General features: G+C 46.7%; 1 protein-coding gene across 14 annotated transcripts in view; it reads right to left on the bottom strand.

Moving 5' to 3' along the window:
* Positions 1 to 12,888: 12,888 nt before the first annotated feature.
* LOC122235426 (protein FAM156A/FAM156B-like) overlaps positions 12,889 to 22,242 on the bottom strand; it is a 46,079-nt gene continuing 36,725 nt past the window's right edge. For 11 of the 14 annotated variants that reach the window (XM_042974858.1, XM_042974855.1, XM_042974857.1 and 8 more), the window contains one exon: positions 16,940 to 18,347. In XM_042974858.1, the coding sequence (XP_042830792.1) occupies positions 17,653 to 18,309 (657 nt within the window). In that variant the 5' untranslated portion in view covers positions 18,310 to 18,347 and the 3' untranslated portion in view covers positions 16,940 to 17,652. The other 3 variants (XR_006213500.1, XR_006213502.1, XR_006213501.1) reach the window with 2 other exon arrangements.

The raw sequence follows: 22,242 nt of genomic DNA, 5'->3' as shown, positions 1-22,242 counted from the left end.
TGCTGCCAGAGTATCCTTAATAGTTATGAGGTGCAGGTGGGAGCAGAGGATTTAGGACTGAAGCTCTCTGGGTACCGACATTACAACTGCTGACAAGCATCTCCCAGTGATGAAGTTTTCGGGTGATGGTGGGGTGGTCTGGAGCTGACAGCCAAGAAAGAATTACTGAAGACATCTTTGGTGCAAAACAGTGATTTCATTAAGGTATGGGGACAGGACCCATGGGCAGGAAGAGCTGCCTGGGACCCTTTGGAGAGACTGTTTATATATTTGGGAGTTGGGGGAGGTAAAGTCAAGTGGAAGTTTCCAGTGGGATTTTCATATGCTAAAGAAGACTCACAGGATACTGGAGGCCTATCTATTTTCCCTGAGTCGGAACCCCACCCCCCAGCTTCCTCCCCTGCCCTCCCCCCCTCAGGCTCTGTGCTGACAGCTCAGAGCCTGTAGCCTGCTTCTGATTCTGTGTTTCCCTCTTTCTCTGCACCACCCCACCCTGCCCCTCTCGCACTGTCTCTCTCAAAAATAAATAAACAAACATTAACAAAAATGGTGTAGCATCCTGTACTGCTGGAGAAAATTACAGAACCACATTCGATCTACTGTGCTTTCATACCCTTCGTAGCCTCCTGGGACCTCAGTGCTGTACAGGATGCTTTTTGGGGGGCTGTGGTCCCTCCCCCAGGTCCTTCTGAGGGAATCCCAAGATTACACATCTCTCTTTGCATCCTCTGCTATACATCTATCCCTTCCCTCCTAGGTAAAGCACATTCCCATTCTCCGAAGAGATCTAGCAGGCAGGGAGAGGGAGGGAAAGGGGCCTGTGTGCTGGAAAGGGGTGAGCTATTCTGTTGTCATGGCAACATGAGCTCTGCTTGACCTCACTGAGTCCTGGCATCAGGCTAACTGAAGGTCGGGGCAGATAAGAAAGCACTTGTCTCCATGTCTCTTTCTTTCTGTGATCACACTTTGAGATGATTAAAAAAAAATGGTTACTAGTGTAACTGAAGCTTCATCCTTTTTACTCAGGAAAAAAACAGAAACCACACGAAGGAGAAGAAACTAAACTACAGGATGTATTGTGTGAGGCCACCCACAGACACGGGGTCCTGTCAATAAATAAGCTTGTATCAAGGGTCCTGTGCACGCACAGACACATGCACATGTGGATACTGCTGCGCACTCCTTCCAGCCCAGAACAGCACAGTGACTGCTGAATAAGGTATGGGAGGGGGAGACAGGGGATGAGACAAAGAGGAGGGAATGCAGGCTAACCCAGATCAAGCAAGGGAAGAGGGACAATTTACCTTTTCAATATTGCTAGTATTCGTTTTTTTTTCATGCATTATTTGACATCTGTAATTTATTTGGATCCATTTGTACAACTACTTATTTAGAAAAAACTCTATGCCAAGTCACCTTCACCTGAAACATGTTTTTTCTCGTTTTGGTGGTGCTAAAATATCCATCACATAAAATTTACCATGTTAAGCATGTTTAAAATGAACACTCTGTAGCACTGATGAGATTTCTGGGGTGATGGTAGCGGGTCCAGAGCTGACGACCAACAAAGAATTCTTGAAGACGTATTTGGTGCAAAAAGGTGATTATATTAATGCATGGGGACAGGACCTGTGGGCCCTAAGAGCTGCTCTGGGGTTGTGAAGAATGACTGGTTTTATACTTTGGTGTTGGGGAGGTGAAGTCAAATGGGAGGCCTCCACAGGGACTTTGATATACTAAAGAGGACTCCTACCTTACCTGAGGCCTTGGTATTATCAAGCTATGGTTGTTTTCCCTCTAGTAAGTTACTAACATTATGACGGGGAGAAATGTTATACTCTGTATTTGCCTTAAGTATTTGTCAATGGGCTGCAGGTTATAAGGAAATTTAATTTTACCTGCCATTTCCTTCTTGCCTTTGTTTCCCATATCACTATGGAGGGGTGATGTGGGGGCTCCAGGAAACAGTCTACAGGCTTCTAGAGATTAGGCTGTTGATAAGATTGCCTTTTTCTTGTAATTTACTAAATACTTGTAAACTGATGGAGATCCAAGTCCAGTAGGACTATGATCTCTTATCAGTTGGCCATTTGTTTTCTTTCCTTTCCTATGTCCTTGGGCAGCCACAAGTGCCTGAGGAATATCACACACATCCCACCTGGGGGGCGGGGGATGGCAGGGGTGCACTAGCTTGCACTTCGTTCTCAGACCGCCCCATACCCCCTCATCAGAACCATGAAGTTCACACTGTTGTACAATCAGCACCACAATCATCCAACTCCAAAAGTTTCATCACCCCTAACTGTATCTTTCTTTGTATGCTTTAATTAAGAACCCCCCCCCCCCAGTACCTCTTCCCCTCAATGCCTGGTAACCACTAGGTGTGGCAGAAAGTCAATTAGACCACTCAGAGACGCGCAAATACTATTTGCAGAGGAACCTGGCAACTATTTTACAAAGCATTAGAGTTTTGTCCCAGGGCGCCTGAGTGGCCCAGTTGGTTAAGCCTCCACTTTGGCTCAGGTCATGAGTTAGTTCGAGCCCCCTGTCTGGCTCCGTGCTGACAGCTCCAGGCTTGGAGCCTGCTTCGGATTGCCTCTTCGGATTGCCTCCTTTTCTCTGCTTCTCCCCCGCTCGCACTCTTATTCTCTCTCTCTCTCAAATATAAACATTTTAAAAAAGATGTTCTACAGCTGTGCATCTTCACTGGTGTGCTCACCTACTGAGAGGTGACAGAACCAGGCTAGACTGCCTAACCGCCCAGGCGCAAAACAAAACAAAACAAAACAAAACAAAAACAAGTCCTGGTTTTTGAATAGAAGGCAGCTACTCTTTTTTCAAGCACAAAGGGCAGGGTGGAAGCCCACTGATCGGGGCAACACTGTCACCTACTGGCTAGAGAAACTGAATACCGCATATCGCGAAGTAAAATCTGTCTTTTTCGTTAGTGTCATAGGAAGAGCCCTGGAGACCATAGCTGAGGGAAAAAAGAGGAAGGCCACTGAGGGGGAGAGAAAGCTGGAGCCAGGCATAACTGGCCCGGCCACACCTCCTTTGGCACAAAAGCCTTCCATCATCCCTCCCCGGAACTATGCCTGCAGAGGCAGGAAGTCCCTTCACCCAGGAGGTAGAATGCCCGGGCTTGGGGCTGCGCTCCGATTGGTGGGTTCTGTGAGTGCCTACGGTGGCTGAGTGAGGTCGTGGACTGTGTGCTTGCCTGAGTCTGATGAGGTTTCCCGACGCGTCCAAAGGCCTGAATCGCTGATATCCCAGTCCTGTGCTATTCCCGGGAGCCCCGACCATCCCTCTGGCGATGCGTGTATGGATCCCCTGGTCATTGTCCTCCTGTTCACCCCAGCTTGTGAAAACGCTCCTCCCTTGGCACACTGGCTGTCCTCTCAACCCTCCTTCCTCTACTACCTCCTGGCCTCCTCAGGGTTCGAGTAGAGCACCTGGCCACCCCCGGTCCTCTCCACCCTCAGGGTTGTTCTTCTCCCGAACCGAACATCCCACTGCCCGGGGACCTGCCCTGGGGTGTGGGCATCAGGAACCCCGCTCCCCTCCTTGCTGTCGCTGCCAAGCACTCCCCTTTCTCCTCACCCCCAACAGGATGCCCTCCTTCTCCAGCTCCCTCCCTCCAATGACTCTACATCCACAGTATTCAGCCTCTTGGGGGCTTCCAGTCCATGGACCCCTGGGCCACCTCGTGGCTCACTGGTTCACGCCCAATACCAAACACTCCCTGCTTGTATCTGAGCACCAGAGCATTCATGACAAAATTTAAAATCCTACTGAATTCTTTCATCTTAATCCCATGGTCAGGAGAGAATGGCTTCTCACTCCCACTCATCCTGCCCACACTACTAACTACATCACTCACTTGCAATCCTCTTCCATTCCAGTGCACCTCCCTAATAATTCACGGAGAAGACAGTAGCAATCAGGTGGGGCTTCTCAGAGCTTCCCAAACCCAACCTACCTGATTCTGTCCTGGCATTCTCTGCTGCCCCTCTGCATACCAGCCCCTCACTGCTGCTCGGGATCCCAGGCCTCCCACCTTCTCAGAGACTCTGCTCCTGCAATTGTCTCTCCTCTATCCTGAACCATCACCTGCTCTCTCTACATTGGAGCATTCCACACCCAAGGGGGGGAAACCCATCTTCTTCCCACATGTCATCTTGCAGCTACTGGCACATCATCTGTGCCTTTCAAAGCAAAACTGCTTCAACTTCTCCTGAGACCATTAGCTCCTCGACCCCCTTCAACAGAGATTCTGTCCCTGTCACTCCACTGCAAGTGTTCTTGTCAAGGCCACCATTGATATCCATGTTGCCTGACCCCACTCACACCCTAAGCACATCGTAGGCCACCTCGGAGGAGCCTTTGGCATTGTGCCCATTCATTTCTCCATCTTTTTTTTTTTTTCAATATATGAAATTTATTGTCAAATTGGTTTCCATACAACACCCAGCGCTCATCCCAAAAGGTGCCCTCCTCAATACCCATCACCCACCCTGCCCTCCCTCCCACCCCCCATCAACCCTCAGTTTGTTCTCAGTTTTTAACAGTCTCTTATGCTTTGGCTCTCTCCCACTCTAACCTCTTTTTTTTTTTTTCTTCCCCTCCCCCATGGGTTTCTCTTAAGTTTCTCAGGATCCACATAAGAGTGAAACCATATGGTATCTGTCTTTCTCTGTATGGCTTATTTCACTTAGCATCACACTCTCCAGTTCCATCCACGTTGCTACGAAAGGCCATATTTCATTCTTTCTCATTGCCACGTAGTATTCCATTGTGTATATAAACCACAATCTCTTTATCCATTCATCAGTTGATGGACATTTAGGCTCTTTCCACAATTTGGCTATTGTTGAGAGTGCTGCTATAAACATTGGGGTACAAGTGCCCCTATGCATCAGTACTCCTGTATCCCTTGGGTAAATTCCTAGCAGTGCTATTGCTGGGTCATAGGGTAGGTCTATTTTTAATTTTCTGAGGAACCTCCACACTGCTTTCCAAAGCGGCTGCACCAATTTGCATTCCCACCAACAGTGCAAGAGGGTTCCCATTTCTCCACATCCTCTCCAGCATCTATAGTCTCCTGATTTGTTCATTTTGGCCACTCTGACTGGCGTGAGGTGATATCGGAGTGTGGTTTTGATTTGTATTTCCCTGATAAGGAGCGACGTTGAACATCTTTTCATGTGCCTGTTGGCCATCCGGATGTCTTCTTTAGAGAAGTGTCTATTCACGTTTTCTGCCCATTTCTTCACTGGGTTCTTTGTTTTTCGGGTGTGGAGTTTGGTGAGCTCTTTATAGATTTTGGATACTAGCCCTTTGTCCGATATGTCATTTGCAAATATCTTTTCCCATTCCGTTGGTTGCCTTTTAGTTTTGTTGGTTGTTTCCTTTGCTGTGCAGAAGCTTTTTATCTTCATAAGGTCCCAGTAATTCATTTTTGCTTTTAATTCCCTTGCCTTTGGGGATGTGTCGAGTAAGAGATTGCTACGGCTGAGGTCAGAGAGGTCTTTTCCTGCTTTCTCCTCTAGGGTTTTGATGGTTTCCTGTCTCACATTCAGGTCCTGCATCCATTTTGAGTTTATTTTTGTGAATGGTGTGAGAAAGTGGTCTAGTTTCAACCTTCTGCATGTTGCTGTCCAGTTCTCCCAGCACCATTTGTTAAAGAGACTGTCTTTTTTCCATTGGATGTTCTTTCCTGCTTTGTCAAAGATTAGTTGGCCATACGTTTGTGGGTCTAGTTCTGGGGTTTCTATTCTATTCCATTGGTCTATGTGTCTGTTTTTGTGCCAATACCATGCTGTCTTGATGATTACAGCCTTGTAGTAGAGGCTAAAGTCTGGGATTCTGATGCCTCCTGCTTTGGTCTTCTTCTTCAAAATTACTTTGGCTATTCGGGGCCTTTTGTGGTTCCATATGAATTTTAGGATGGCTTGTTCTAGTTTCAAGAAGAATGCTGGTGCAATTTTGATTGGGATTGCATTGAATGTGTAGATAGCTTTGGGTAGTATTGACATTTTGACTCCATCTCTTTCTTTATACATATTTTTTGAGTGGGAGGGATAGGTCACCACAATTTCCATTGTTTTTGACAATGTGCCAATTTCTCCTTATGCTCCTTTTCACCTGGATATAGCATGGGAGGTTGGGTCAATAAGAAAGAAGAGCCAAAGAAAGAGTGTCCGTTTCAGTCCAGGGCAGCAAGGCCCACAGAGCAAGTGGTGGCAGAGGCAACACAGCTCAGACAAGGGATGGGTGTCAAGAAGCGAGGAGGAACACCAAGGAAAGGAGGGTTTCACCTCATTCACACTTGGGATGCACAGGTACCCTCTGCCCAATGGCCTTCCTCTCTCTTTGGGTAGAAGGGCAGCTGGAGTGTGGGTATGTAGCTTTCTGGAGCTGAAATTAGTTCTTGCTGTGGTGTAGGTGAGACCTGGGGGTGGGGGTGGGGTGGGTGGGTGAGGGAAGCTGTACTCCACCCTGGGGGATGTAGAATGTGGCTGAGCTCCTAGCCAGAGGTTCACGAAGGAGGCTTTAACCTGGCTGGAGACTTAGATGCCTCTGCAGCTGAGCCTGTGGACTGGAAGCTCTTGCCCAGGGGTGGGGTGGAGGATGCAACCCAGATTCAGAGGCACTGGCAGATGCCAGCAGAGTGAGGTAAATCTGAGTCAGTCAGGGACTACCAGGACCCGACCAAGAAGAGAGGGACAAAAGTGCAAGTTACACCAGCCCCATGCATGGCATCACCAGCTGGACCTGGGAGACAAGTGTTGTCCTTCCCTCAGAGACCACGAGGGCACTGTGAGCCACATAAGTGTGTCATAGACCTGCTACCCACATCATCGCACAGATTTGTAGCCACACATACCTCTTCCTCATCTTGGGAGGAGGATGCAGGGGGTGGAAATGTGAGAACACTTTCACTTAAAGAGACTGAGCATTTGTATATTTGGACAATTCACTGATTACATCTGACCACACGTAGCTATCATAGTGGATGTAAATTAATGGCTCTTCCTCCCCCCTCCCCTTGCATTCCATAGTCCAGAGGGTCAGCTCTCATGGTGTAGATCAGATCAGTCAGGGACTAAATAAGCCAACGTGCCCATGGGGTCTGAGGAGCATGAGTGGCTCTGTGATCTCAGCTCACCATCCCCACCTGCTCTTCCTCTGCCCACTGGCCAAGCCGTCCATGTGAGAGATCAGCGGTCCTTGTCTTGTCCTGTCCTTTAACTCAGGAAGCTTCAAACATCCACAAACAGACCCCCAGAACAGATGAGGGAAGGGAGCCCCACCCCCCCGCCCCCCGCCCCAGACACGCAGAGTGGACTCAGTGACAAGGGCTGTCACCGAGGTTAGCAGGGCCTCCTGATGGCCTCCTTGCCCTCCACGGGCAATTTCTCCTTTGCTACACAGACACTCACTTCAGTGCCAGTGTTGTGTTGTTGGGTTTCATAAATGTTCCCAGAACCAGAGGAGAAAGCCTGGAGGACCGTGTACAAGGCCACCAGTTTTTATTAGAAGAGGTAGAGGTTTTCCTTTCCTGTGTCCTTGGACGGTAAATCGTGTGAGTTTCCTCCTGAGAGTTGAGAGGCAGGGGTGACAATCCCAGTGGTTGCTGTCAGACCTGGCAATATCTCCCAAGTTCTTTTCCCCCTCTGTTGGGTCCTCAGCATATCTAATCTCCAAGGTAGATCCTCCCCATGTCCACTATACCTGACATGGCCTCAGGTAGGACACTGGCTTTTGTTCTGAGAGACCAACAATCAAACTTCCCCTAAAGGACATGTCTCACGTCTACAGTTGCTGTCATTGGCCCCCTGAGTGTGCTTTCCATGAAGGAGAGCCCATTAGGTAACAATAACACAATTATGCAGCAGGAACAGTACTCCATTCAACAGGCTTTCTTTACAGGAGGCTGTAGGACTTGGAACACATTGATATACCCATTGTCCCACTTGGTTCTTGGAATTCAAAAAGTCGTGCTTTCTCCCACCCTTCATCTTCATGGGACAGTGGTGCCCTGAGGTCCTAGAGTCTCTCAAATGGAAGCCAGGGACTAGTCCTGAAGAAGCCTACACCCTATTGTGTCACTCTGGGGATGGAAAGACCTGGAGCAAGGCCTTGGTCTCTTCTTCCAGCCATGGTCCACCTGGCCTCCATTCCTCATTGGGGCTCCTCTCAGATAATGGCCTGTCCCTCCCTCCCCCATCAAGCAGTGAGAAGGAGCTTTGGAAAGATGGGGTTCCCATCCCAAAGACCTTGAGCTCTGACAGTGCCTGGGCTGTGGCCATGTAGCAATGGCAGAATTTGCTTTGGGATTGGACCTTGGTCCTTCGCCTGAGAGCATTCGCCTGAGTTACTTCACGGTGGCTTGCCAGGTGGCCCTGGTGTGTGATCTTAGAGCTGGGCCACTCCCTGTACTTCCAAAAACCCACTGCAACCTGCACCCTGCACCCCCTTCATGGGGATCCGAGGATACACTTTGTGGTGGCGGGAATCACACGGGAGTTCTGTTCTGCTGCTCTACGGCCCAGCCTCTCTGTTCCTCATCGGAAGGACCCCCAAAGCACCCTCACCATCAGATAGGACATGTTGAGGCCAATCTCTTGAAGAGGCCTTAGTTTTACAGAAGACTCAAGTCTATCCAGGCACAGGCCACAGACAAGGTTGCACCAAACCAAGAAACATCTTTTTCGCAGATACTGGGTCTGAATGTGGTGGCCTAATGCCCACATCCCCAGCCCTGCCATCACCCCAAACCCAAGCCCCTTACATCCATTGCTCTCAATGGCATCACTGCTCTGAGCACCCCCAACAGGACTCCTGTCCTCTGATGTCACCTCTGCCAGAACTTCCCAATCTCTCCCCCTCCGTTCCTCTCTAGTCTGACAACTCAATGTTGGACTCTCCCCGGACACCATCCACTGAGGCTTTTACCTGGAAGATGTTGAGTCTCTGTAGCCACATCTGCATGGGTCACAGGGGTAAGGATGGCGTGGGAGATGATGGAAGACTTCCTGTAACCCCACTGCTGCCCAATCCCACTGCTCTGCCCTGAAAGAAACACCTGTGAGACTCATCCAACTCTCAACTCGGTCATCTGTTCAACAGTGCTCACCATCCAGAGGAGGTTCCAGAACCTGCATCTTGTTTTCTGTCTTGCTTTTGGGGACAGAAAAGAACATCCCCTGAAAGCACACAGCCAATTGTCTCTACCACCCTGGCCTTGATTCTCTTCAAGCCAGGCTTCTTCAAAGTGTAGACTGAGGAGAGTACTTTTTACCTCTGGATTTCCCTCTACCGTGTCCCCCACCCGTGGAACATTCCTTTGCTAAATTCTCCAAAGAGCTCCATGTTGCAAAACCAAAGTACCCGATGCTGTCTTGGCAGCCTGAACATTCTTTTTTCAAAATGCTGTCTTTCCTCAGCATCTGTGACAGCAGCCCACCCAAGCTTTCTTCCTACTTCTCAGTCGTTAATTGTAAGTCTCCTTGTTTGATCCCCTCCTAAATCTTTTTCTTTTTTCTCCCAGGGTTCCAACTTCTTCCCTGTGCTCTCCTCATCCTAATACATGATCCGTGGGTGACCACATGGCCATCCAGAGCTCCACGCATCTAACTTGATTTCATCTATTTCCCCTTGTATGCTGATGGCTTTTCCCATCAACAAGTCTACCTAAGAAATGTCTGCTGGGCCCCAGGACCCCATGGGCTGAACCTATAGGACACCTCTACTCAGGTGCAAATCCCACAAGCCCTACAAATCTGCACAGGACCCCAGACCTCTATTCCCTGTCTCATGGCTGGACACTGCCATCCACCCAATTCCCGAAGGCAAAATCCTAGAGATACTGCTAGGTGTGTTCTCCATTGTCCAATGACTCTCTGGGACCTGCTCTGGAAAAGGCTAAGCCATGATCTTCACCTTGCCACAGATGTGTGTAAAGTCCCCCAGGAGGGATCCTCCTCGGCAGATGCACTCTGATCGCATCCTGAGCAGAGATTTCCCCTGGTTTGGGTGGTTCCACACAGGAATTCCGAGCAGAAGACCTGGGCCCTGTAATATATCTGGGAGACTGCACTCCTCATCTTCTGTAAGAACTCACAATGTCTAACCTCAATGGATTAGGCATAGCAGTAAGCCCATGATTTGGAATATGGACTTGAATATCCAGAAGGAATCGCTAAAAGAGAAAGTTTGGGGAGGCACGTGTCCATGCATGAGCATGAAACAAGGGACTGCTCAATTTTATTTTTCATCGTAAATACCTGGACCTAGTTGGTCTCTTATCTGAGCATGTGAATTCATTTAAACATAAATTATAATAAAAAGTTAAAAAACGAAACTCCATAACTTGGCAGATAAGCCTGACCGCTGATCCATCTACATCAACTGATACAAATCTCAGCCAATCCATCTTCAAAGAATGATTGTGATCTGTCTGGAGAAGTTATCTATGCGATGCAAAGTTTAAAGTAAGTAAGCACAAGGGATCTTGACGAGCAGTAACAAGTCACACGCTTCAACAGCAAATCCAGGGTTTTAACTTCAAACTTTGGTTTTCGCCAACATTGAGAACAGCAGATACAATGTCAGTTTTAAAACCCGCATTTACATGGCATGTTTTTCCTCTCCTCAAGCCTGTGAGATCTGCCAACCACAGCAGGTAACGATGGAAACCTGCTTTCCTTGCAAAGGAGTCTCATATTTCTGATTTTAGGTTTTCTCCTTAAGGATGGTTCTATTTGCACAGCTGCAATCTAAGTTTTCATAGGAGACATTTCCAAATACTGCTTATGTGGGGGCCACATTCCAGACTCGCTAAATCAGGCTCTCCAGGGATGGAGCACTAGCATCTGACCCTGGGGTTTGTTTTTTTTTTTAGTACAAAGTTTATTTTAAATCCAGTATAGTTAACATACAATGTTAGTTTCAGGTGTACAATACAGTGATTCAACACTTCCATACAACACCCAGTGCTCATCAGGACAAGTGCACTCCTTAATCCCCATCCCCTATTTTACCCATCCCGCACCGCCCCCCCCCCCCACTTCATGCCCCCTCTGGTAACCATCCCTTTGTTTTCTTGTTTAATTAAAACTTTTTTTTTATTTTTATTTTTGAGAGAGAGAGAGAGAGAGAGAGAGAGACAGACAGAGGATCTTGAAGCAGGCTCCATGCTGTCAGCACACAGCACCACGTGGGGCTTGAACTCCTGAACCTTGAGATCATGACCTGAGACAAAGTCCGATGCTTAACCGACTGAGCCACTCAGGATCCCCTTCATCCCTTTGTTTTCTATAGTTAAGAGTGTTTCCTGGTTTGTCTCTTTTTTCCTTTGCTCATGCTTTGTGGTTGTTAAATTCTGCTTATGAGTGAAATCATATGCTATTTGTCTTTTTCTGACTGACTTATTTCTAATACTCTCCAGCTCCTTGCATGTCGTTGCAAATGGAAAGAGTTCATTCTCTTTATAGCTGAATAATATTCTATTGTATATATATATATATACATCTTCTTTATCCATTCATCCTTCGATGGACATTTGGGTTGCCTCTGTAATTTGGTTATAACAAATGATGCTGCTAAAACATAGGAGTTAATGCATCCCATTTGAAGTAGTGTTTTGCATTTCTTTTTTTATTTTTAAGGTTATTTATTTATTCTGAGAGAGAGATAGCGAGCGGTTTGGGGGCAGAGAGAGAATCCCAAGCAGGCTCCACACTGTCAGCACAGAGCCTGATGTGGGGCTTGAACTAACAAACTGCAAGTTCATGACCTGAGCCAAAACCAAGAGTTGGACAGTTAACCGACTGAGCCACCCAGGTGCTGCTAACAATTTTTTAAATGTTTATTTTTGAGAGAGAGGGAGGGAAGTGGGAGGGAAAGAGAGAGAGAGCACGAACAGGGGAGGGGCAGAGAGGGAGACAGAATCCGAAGCAGGCTCCAGGTTTTGAGCTGTCAGCACAGAGCCCCACACTGGGCTCGAACTCACAAACTGCGAGATCATGACCTGAGCCGAAGTTGGACACCTAACCAACTGAGCCACCCAGGCGCCTCAATGCTTTTATATTTTGGGGGGTAAATGCCCAGTAGGCGATAGCTGGATCTTAGGGTAGTTCTATTTTTAACTTTTTCAGGAACCTCCATACTTTTCCACAGTAGACGCACCAGTTTGCATTCCCAGCAACAGTGCAGGAGGGGTCCTTTCTCCAGATACTCGCTGACACCTGTTGTCTCTTGTGTGTTTGAATTTAGCCATTCTGACAGGTGTGAGGTGATAGCTCATTGTGGTTTTGATTTGCATTCCCCTATGATGATCGGTACCTATTATCTATTCATATGCCCATTAACCGTCAGTATGTCTTCTTTGCAGAAATGTGTGTTCATGACTTCTGCCCATATTTATTGGATTGTCTGTTTTTTAGGTGTTGAGTCATTCTAAACTGCTCCAGGAAAGATCTGATGCACAGATGATGTTGAGAAGCATCTCTGAGCTTCACCTGTCCTGGTTTAAATAGAATCTTGAACTTTAGAGCCATGTGTGTTACTACTGAAATTTAAAAACAAAAATTCCTTATGTGTCTTCTTTCAAGAGCTATTTTTTTTTTACATGAGTAAAGTTGACACACAATGTTACATTAGTCACAGGTGTATATCACAGGGACTTAACATGTCTAGTGTTATGCTCTGCTCACCACAAGTGTAGCCACTATCTGTCACCATACAATGCTACGACAGCAATTGACGACATTCCCTGTGCTATGCCTCTGATGCAATGACTTATTCATTCTTCCTTCTCTGAAGGCCTGTATCTCCCACTCCCCTTCACCCATTTGTCCCATCCACCCACCCCCTTCCCTGCAGCAGCCATCAGTTTGCTTTCTGTATTTATTAGTCAGGAGCTGTTTGTGACATATTTATTTTACAGCCACACTTAGAACAATTACAGGACGGAGGAGTGTGTTTATGCATCTGCGTCCCCTTCTTTACATGACAGGCAGGCAGAGGGGAGAGGGAAGGGCCTTGAGGCAGTGGGATTTCCATTGTCTTGGTTACCTCTCTGCTGTTGTCTCCACACTGGGTTGCTGAGTGCGGCAGGGGGCCCAGTGGGGGGCGGACAACACCCCTCCCCACTCTACACATCTTCCTGTGGCCGGAAGTTAAAGCTAAGGATGAGGCTGGTTACCAGGGAAACTGCAGCCAGGTCCATGGGATTCCTGAAGAAAGGAAAACTCCTAAGTGGGTTTTCAGATGCAGGATGGACCCTAGGAGCCTGACCCCAGCCACGGATTTCTGAGCCAACCATTAAGTTCACCCAGCGGGTGCCTGCGCATGAGCGCACACACACACAGACACAGACACACACACTCACACAGACGTGTGCACGCAGCAGCATTCCTTTGTGATGTGCACAGTGACTCATTCTGGTGGGAGCACCTCACCCACAGGGAGGAGGCAGGTGATGATGGGTCGTGCAGGCAGGACCCAGAACATGGAAAGGGAGACGGGACAGTTCCTTAGTGTTATAAAATCAATGGCATACCTTTTCCACCATGACTTACTTAGACATTTGCATTACATTTTCCAAAGGGCTTTATTGGGCTCTAATTACACACCAGTGTCACCCAGTTAGAGAGTCCAATGCAGTGACTTGTAGTAAATGTACAGAGTCGTGCAGCCATTGCCACAGTTCAGTTTTAGAACATTTCCTTCTCTCCAGAAAGACCCTGTGTACCCGTCAGCGCTCACTTCCCACTACTACCTCCAGGCCGAGGCAGAGTCTAATGTAATTTCTATCTCTGTAGGTTTGCACTTTCTGGGCATTTCCTAGAAACTGACTCCTGCTTTAAGTGGACTCTCGTGTCTGTGTCTTTCATGTAGCTGAACACTCTGGGGGCTCATCCATGTTGTAGCAGAAATCAGAAGTTCATCCCTTTTCATAGATCAGTGGCATCTTACTGCATGGGTTGCCACATTTCGATTATCTATTGACCAGCTGACAGACTTTTTTACACTGTTTTGCTCTCTGGCGATTATGAATAATGCTGCTGTGAACATCTGAGTACAAGTTTTTGCTTGGACATAGTTTTCGTGTCCAGTTTCTCCATGTTTTCGTTCCTTTGCCTTGCATGATTGCACTGGCTGAAACTTTCAGTCAATGTTGGGCAGAAATGGTGGGAACCGCCATCCTTGCCTTGGTCTGGATCTCAGCGGGAAAGCATTCATTCACTAATAAATATGTGACAGGAGACATATTTTTCTTGTAGATAGCCCTATCAGAATGAGGACGTCCCCTTCTGTCCCTAGTTGGACGAGCATTTTTATCACGAATGGGCCTCGAATTTTGTCAAATGTCTTTGTCTATCAACATGATCACATGGTTTCTGTCCTCATTATATTACTATGCTGGTTGACCCGAACTGTATTTTGAATGTTAAAGCGATATTGCAACCCTGGGATAAATCTCACTTGGTTAGTTGGTTTTCCCCTTGCAAATGTTGTTGGATTTGATATGCTATTCTGTTGAGGATTTATGTATGGATGTTAATGATAGATATTGGTGTATAGTTTCTTGTGTTGTCATGTGTGGCTTTGGTGCAGGGTAATATTGTCCTCATGGATGAGTTAGGAAATGTTCCTTCCTCCTCTCTATCTGGAACAGCCTATGAGGGATGGATATTATCTCTTCCTATAGTTTAACAGAACTTAGCAATGAGGCCAGCAGGCCCAGGGCTTTTCTCTGTGGGAAGGTTTTTAAATCAATTTTTAAAATTTATTCATTTTGAGAGAGAGAGACAGAGACAGAGACAGAGAGAGAATGTGGAGCAGGGTCAGAGAGAGGGAAAGAGAGAATCCCAAGCAGGCTCTGCACTGACAGTAGGGCTCGATCCCATGAGTCAGACACTCAGCTGACTGAGCCACCCAGGTGCCCCAGTGGGAAGGTTGTTAAATAACAAATTCAATTTCTTTACTTGTGATAGGTACATTGAGATTTCTGATTTGAGCATTCCACTCTACCCCCATGCTCTCCCTGTATTTCTTGCCTCCTGGTGGTTCTCCCTCTGCCTCTTGCCTAGAATTTGACATGCTGATGCTTCAGATTCTGTGTCTCCCTCTCTCTCTGCCCCTCCCCCACTCCCACTTTGTATCCTCTCTCTCCCTCTCCCTCTCTCTCTCTCAAAAATAAACATTTAAAAAATGCAGAATTTGACATGCTGAACATCTCTGGACATTAGTGGATTCCATCTCCTAGTCTATAACTTGGGACCGTGTGCTGACTCAGATGGGACCCCCAGATACCCACATACACTTGGTATGTGGGCAAGGGGACAATGACTTTGAGGCAGGGGTGGGATGATACCACTGGGTCTGTCAGTCACACCTGCCCACCCATTCATTCCCCATGTGCCCCAGTGCAGGCCATGAGTAAGTGTGGTCAGAAGCACCTTCAGCAAGCCCCACATCCACACTGCCCCACCCCGTTCCTTCCCACCCCTCTCGTCTCCTGGCCACAGAGCCACAGAGGGGCTCCATGACGGCTCTTTGCCACATGTATGGGCGTTACAGGTCTCCCTGATTAAAGGCTCAATCCCGAGGGCCAGGATTGTCTTGTGATTACTCCAAACTTCCCCACCCCAGCAGCCAGCCTTGCATGGAGTGGGGGAGGCAAGGGTGAGACGATGAAACCTTAACGAGTGGCTAAACATCTGTCTGTGGTTGGTGTGGCTGCTGCAGTAAAGCCATCTCTTTATGACTTCCTTGAACTCTGCCAGGTGGGTAGGAGTGCCCCTGCCCTAGTGCATTATGGGGAGGATTCAAGGAGGTATCTTACCAGACCTGAGGCTTCCAGCTGGGAAACGTCCACCAAAGTCACTGGTTCTCCGCACTTCACCCCCGGCCTCTATAGAGGTTAACGTTGGTGAGCTGGTTAGGAGTCATGTTCTGAATTCAGTCCGCCTAGGTTTGCCTGTCACCCTCTCCTTCAGTGCCTCTGCGACACTGAGCAACTCACCTGACCTCTCTGTACTCTGCTTTTCACACACAAAGTGAGATCGAAGTCTTGCTCAATGATGGGTTCTGGGAGTGGATTCCATAAGCTGATATATGGAGACATGTAGAATACTGTCTGATACCTAGGAGAAGATCAATAAAGTGAAATGCGCATGTTATCCTGCTAACCACACCCCAAACCACCAGTGTAAATTTAGGCCTCAGAGTTTCAAGGAAGAACATCCCTGCTTTGTTTACCTTCTCCTGTCAAGTGGGACACGAGCCTGGCAGGGTCACCTGAGCACCAAGCTCTCTGGAGAGATCACACGTTCAGAACATAATAAACACACCTGCTCTGAAGCCACTTCTGTCTGCAGAAGACTCACAGATGTTTGCAGCAACACAGCTCTGGACATTACCTAATTACGGAGACTGAGCGCAAGCAGACTTTCTCTGTAGTTCAGAGGGACTGCACGGGCACTTCCTGGGTTACACAGCACTGGATCTGTGGGGAGGAAGAAGGATGATGCCTCATTAATGCCTCCTGAAATGAAAAGGCACACATGTAAGTCCCAAAACGACTCTGAAATGACTCCGTGATGCAGGCATGAAACTGCTGTTCGCATTCCCCAACCCAGGGACACCGGGCAACAAGGCACAGCCCCTGGAGATGCTACGCCAGGGGGGCCGGCACCATCCCCCAGGACCTCATACCGTGGGCGGTGGGCTGTGCTTCCAGCTCTCTGTGGGCAGGAAGACTCTTCAACTTGCTCTGCCCGGATGATCCGAAGGCTGCTCGTGCTGCAGGGCTGCAAACGGTGACTCGATGGTGTTCCCTGGTGCCCTCTAGGCCTGGCTCCAAACCTCCTGATAAACTGTGATCTGCTGCTCTAGAATTTAAATGCGGTGACCTCACACCTGACAAAGAACAACCCAATATGGATAAAGAACCTGAATGCAAAAGTTAGGTTTTTTTTATATGTATATTTATTTGGCAAGGATGATGAGGTAACGGGTCAGAAATTCCTTCGAGGGGAATACCATCCGTGTTATAAAGCAGGGAAACAATGTTCTACATTTAGCTCAGCATACTCATAACGGCTTACACAGACAACACAATAGTGAACCACCAAGTTCCAGTTCCAGGTCCCTTTCTGCACCTCCTTTAGCGTCAGTCTCTTGAAAGTGGATCTCCGTTCAGCACACGTCCATTCCAGCAGACCAGTGCTGCTGCTGGGAGGCAGTCCGTGAAATGGCACAAAAGCACATGGCCATCGACAATGGGGCATTCATGCTACAGAGAAGCTCTCTACTGTACTGACAACAAGGCAGGGAGGAGAGGCAGAGTTCGGGGTGGGAAAGTGACAACATGCATCACGGGAGCCATAATAAGGAAGTTGCGGACCCCTGGGGTATGCGGTGTCCCATAGAAAGCCCCACAGGGATCCACAAATTCAAGGTAGGAAAGACAGGACCTTCCTGGGATTGGATGAGGGCTCACGCCGATCAAATTTTCAGTCATCAACGCTGCTCTTGTCACTTCTCTGACGACTGCTTACTGGTTGGTCCCCAAAAGAAATCCACGCTCAGGATCATGTCTGGAGCCATTCAGACCTGTGTCACGTGAGGATGAGAGCCTCAGTTTTCTTTCAACCACTGCTTTAGGAGCCTCTGAAACATCCTTTTGCTTTCCTGCTGCATCTCCAGTTGGAGCTTCTCGTCTCTTTCCTGCTGTTGGAGCACCCCTTCGGGCAGCAGGCCAGGTCGGCTGGTGCTCAGGCTGAGGGTCAAGCCGCTGAGGCCCTGTACCAGTGTCTCCCAGGAGGAAGCATGGGGGGCCCCTTTCCTCTCTGCAGACATCCCAGAGACATTTGGCCTATGGCTCTGGCAGTATCGACATTCGCATCTGAATCTGTTCTGATCTCTATCACCTGAGGAGGAGATCCTGGCTTTCCTCTCCACCCGATAAGGTGCCACCTGATCGAGGTGCCGCCGTCTCATGTGCCCCAGAAGGGTTTTCTTCCTCTGAGGGGACGCTGACCTTTCCCACCGCCTCTCTTGTAGGGTTTTCTCATCTCTGTAGCGCTGCTGGAGCAGCCCCTCTGGAAGAGGGGCAGGGTATTTGGTGCCAGGACTGGTTTTGAGGTCACCCAGGCCCATCATAAGCAGTTCCGAGAAGGAAGGAGAGGAGGCGGCCGTGACTTCCCGGGAGGTCTCTTCAGAGATCATCGGGGAAGACTCAGAAATCAGTGTTGAGCTGCATTTCCGGAGTGGATCCATGGAGGTGTGGTCCATGCTCACAGCTCCACCTGGCCCTTGGTCTAGACAGGAAGCTGAAGACAAAGGTTATCAAAGAGCTGGAAGCTAGCAAGGGAGGTGTGTGGCCAGAAGGACCCAGACTACATCAAATGGTGATAAAAGAAGAAAGAAAACTCCGTTATTATTCATCTGACTTAACGTTTCTGAGCCTCAGCTTCCTATCTGTTAAATGGGGATAATAATGAGCCCTACTCCCTACGATGGTTCTGGGCTTTAAATAAGAGTATACATTTCCAAGCTCAGAATTCGGATGGCATATAATCAGGATCTCAGGCATGAGATTAATCATCAAAACCACATCACAGGTAATGAAAAATGGTGCCCTGCAGTCAACCATGTGAATCCCCTGCCCACTTTTTGTTGTTGTTGTTGTTGTTGTTGTTGTTGTTGTTGAAAGAGAGAGACAGAGGGCGCGAGTGAGCAATGGGGGGGGGGGGGAGAGAGAGAGACAGAGAGAGACAGAGAGACAGAGAGAGACGACAGAGAATGAATGAATAGGGAGCCTGAAGCGTGGCGCAAGCTCAGTCAACCCTGCCGACTTTTTATAACCATTCAAGCATAATTTTAAGAACACTCCATGTGTGACCAGCATCTGCTATACTCGTAAGTGTCCATGTACTTTCCAAAAGGAGACAATGGCTAAAATTTCCACCATGGTGACACATTCTTTTGAATTTTCACTGGCTTTTATCTAGGTAAAAAGGATGTTCAAACCTAGGGAAGTCATTTCGTAATCCTCAGTAAGCAGCAGTAAGAATTTTACTAAAATACAAGAACAGAGATCAATGAAATTTCTAACAAGACAGATTAGAGAAACTCAAATTAAAAGTTGCTTCTTTGGGGCGCCTGGGTGGTTCAGTCGGTTAGGCGTCCGACTTCGGCTCAGGTCATGATCTCGCGGTCCGTGAGTTCGAGCCCCCCGTCGGGCTCTGTGCTGACAGCTCGGAGCCTGGAGCCTGTTTCAGATTCTGTGTCTCCCTCTCTCTCTGACCCTCCCCCATTCATGCTCTGTCTCTCTCTGTCTCAGAAATAAATAAACGTTAAAAAAAAAGTTGCTTCTTTGATGGGGTGCCTGGCGGGCTCAGTCAGGCGTCTGACACTTGATTTCAGCTCAGGTCATGATCTCGAGGTTCGTGGGATTGAGCCACATGTCAGGCTCTGGGCTGACATTGTACAGCCTGCTTAGGATTCTCTCTCTCCCTCTCTCTCTGCCCCTTCCCCGCTCACATGCTCTTTATCTCCCAAAATAAATAAGTAAACGTTTTTTTAAAGAGTTGCTTCTTTGAAATAATCAATAAAATTGATAAACCTCTACAGGACTGAAGAAGAAAAAAAAAGAGAAGAGCAAAGAAGACACATCACACTTCTGACTTCTAGCCATACTACACAGCTAGAGTAATAAGAACAGTGTGTTACTGGCATAAGAACTGACACGTGGGCTAACAGAACAGAATCGAGAGCCTAGAAGTAACCCCATGCATGTATGGCCAACTAATATTTGACAACAGAGTCAAGAATACTCAATGGATAAAGAGACAGTCTCTTCAATAAATGCTGCTGGGAGAATGGACTATTCACATGTAAAAGAATAAAGCTGGATTCCTATCTTACACTCACAAAAGTTAGCTTGAAATGGATTAAAGGCTTAAATGTAAGACTGGAAACTAAAACTGCTAGAAGAATACATAACGACAAAGCTCCCTGACACGGGTCTTGGCAATGGATTTTTGGATATACCACCCAAGGCACAAACAACAAAATCAAAAACAAGTGGGGCTATATCTAACTAAAAAGCTACACACTAAGGAAACCACCAAGGTGAAAAGACAACATATGGAATGGGACAAAATATTTGCAAACCGTATATCTGACAAGGATTTAATATCCAAAATATAAAGAACTCATACATCTCCACAGCAAAAACAAAACAAAATAAACTGAAAACAACAACAACAACAACAACAACTAATCATCGAATTTAAAAATGGGTAAAGGTGGGGCGCCTGGGTGGCTCAGTCGGTTGAGCATCCAACTTCAGCTCAGGTCATGATCTCGCGGTGAGTTCGAGCCCCGCGTCGGGCTCTGTGCTGACAGCGCAGAGCCTGGGGCCTGCTTCTGATTCTGTCTCCCTCTCCCTCTCTGTCCTCGCCCCTGCTCATGCTCTGTCTCTCTCTGTGTGTCAAAAATAAATAAACATTAAAAAAATAAAATAAAATAAAATAAAATAAAATAAAATAAAATAAAATAAAATAAAGTAAAAATGGGTAAAGGCTATGAACAGACATTTTTCTAAAGATGACGTACAAATGGCCAATGGGTACAGGAAAAGCTGCTGCAAACCACCAATCATCAGGGAAATGCAAATAAAAAGCACAATGAGGTATCACCTCACACCTGTTAGAATGGCTAGCATCAAAAATACAAGAGATAAAAATGCCAGCTTCCATGTGCAGAATAAAGAATACTTGTGTACTTTTGGTGGGAATGTAAATTGGTGCAGCCACTATGGAAAACAGTATGGAGGTTTCTCAAAAAATTAAAAATAGAACTACCATATGATACAGACATTCCACTTCTGATAGTATATCTGAAGGAAATGAAACCACAATGTCAAAGATGTATCTTTACCCCTATGTCCATAGCAGTATTATTTACAATAGCCAAGATATCGACACAGCCTAAGCATCTTTGATGGATAAATGGATCAAGTAAATACACAGACACGCAGGCAGGCAGACAGACACACACACACACACACACACACACACACACACACACACACACACTATCTGGCCATAAAAAGGAGGAAATCCTGCTATTTGTGACAACATAGTTGGACCTTGAGGGCATTATCTCACTTATGTATGGAATTGAAAAGGAAACTTCCAAATATACAGAAAAAGCTATCAGATTTGTGGTTGTCAGAGGTGGTGATTTGGGGAGGGAGAAGAAAATTGGAGGATGATGGCCAAAAGAAACAAACTTCCAGGTATAAGAAAAATAAGATAAATAACGAAATATAATGTACAACATGATGACTATAGTTAACACTGCTATGTGATATAAATGAAACTGTTAAGAGAGTAAATCCTAAGAGTTCTCTTCACAAGGAAAACATTGGTTTCTTTTTCTTCTTTTTGTGTCTCTGAGATGGTGGATGTCAACTAAACTTACTATGGTAACCATTTCATGATATATGTGAGTCTGATTATTATCCTTTATACCTTATCCAGTGCTGTCAATTATATCTCAATAAAACTAAATAAAAGAGAGAGAAAGAGAAGAAATTAGTTACTAACAAGAGGAATGAAAGAGGAGATTTCACTAGAGACCCAGGAAATATGAGAGAAACGATATTATTAATATTACATGAAAATCTCCATACATAAATGCAACAATGTGCAAATGGATTGATTACTCAAAAACCATAAACCACCAAAACTTACCCAAGGTGAAAGAACATGCATATTTCAGTGCCATTTACAGAAACTGAATCAGTTGTTAAAAGCCTATGATGAAAATCCCACATGGTATCACCAGTGAATTCTACCAAATATCGACAGGAATAAAAACACTCACACACAAATTCTACACAATGTCCTCCAGGAAACAGAAGTGGGGGAAATACTTGCAAGTGATTTTATGAGGCTAGCATTTCACTGATACCAAGAAAAGTACTGACCAATATTCTTCCTTAGCACAAGAACAAAATTCCTCAACAAAATACTAGCAGATGGAATCCAGCAACATATTCAAAGGAAAAACAGCATGATCAAGTGGGTTAGCTCAGGAAAGCAAAGGTGGTTCAATAATTGAAAACCAACTAATGCAATCCTCAGATTTAGAATATAACTGATTAATCAATCAATGTAATCTATAGTTGAAGATGAAAGATTAAAAAGAAAAATG

This window comes from Panthera tigris, chromosome X, assembly GCF_018350195.1.
Source record: "Panthera tigris isolate Pti1 chromosome X, P.tigris_Pti1_mat1.1, whole genome shotgun sequence".
NCBI lineage: Eukaryota > Metazoa > Chordata > Mammalia > Carnivora > Felidae > Panthera > Panthera tigris.
Note: the sequence above shows the minus strand (reverse complement) of the source record. Positions and strands in the feature narration are given on the sequence as shown.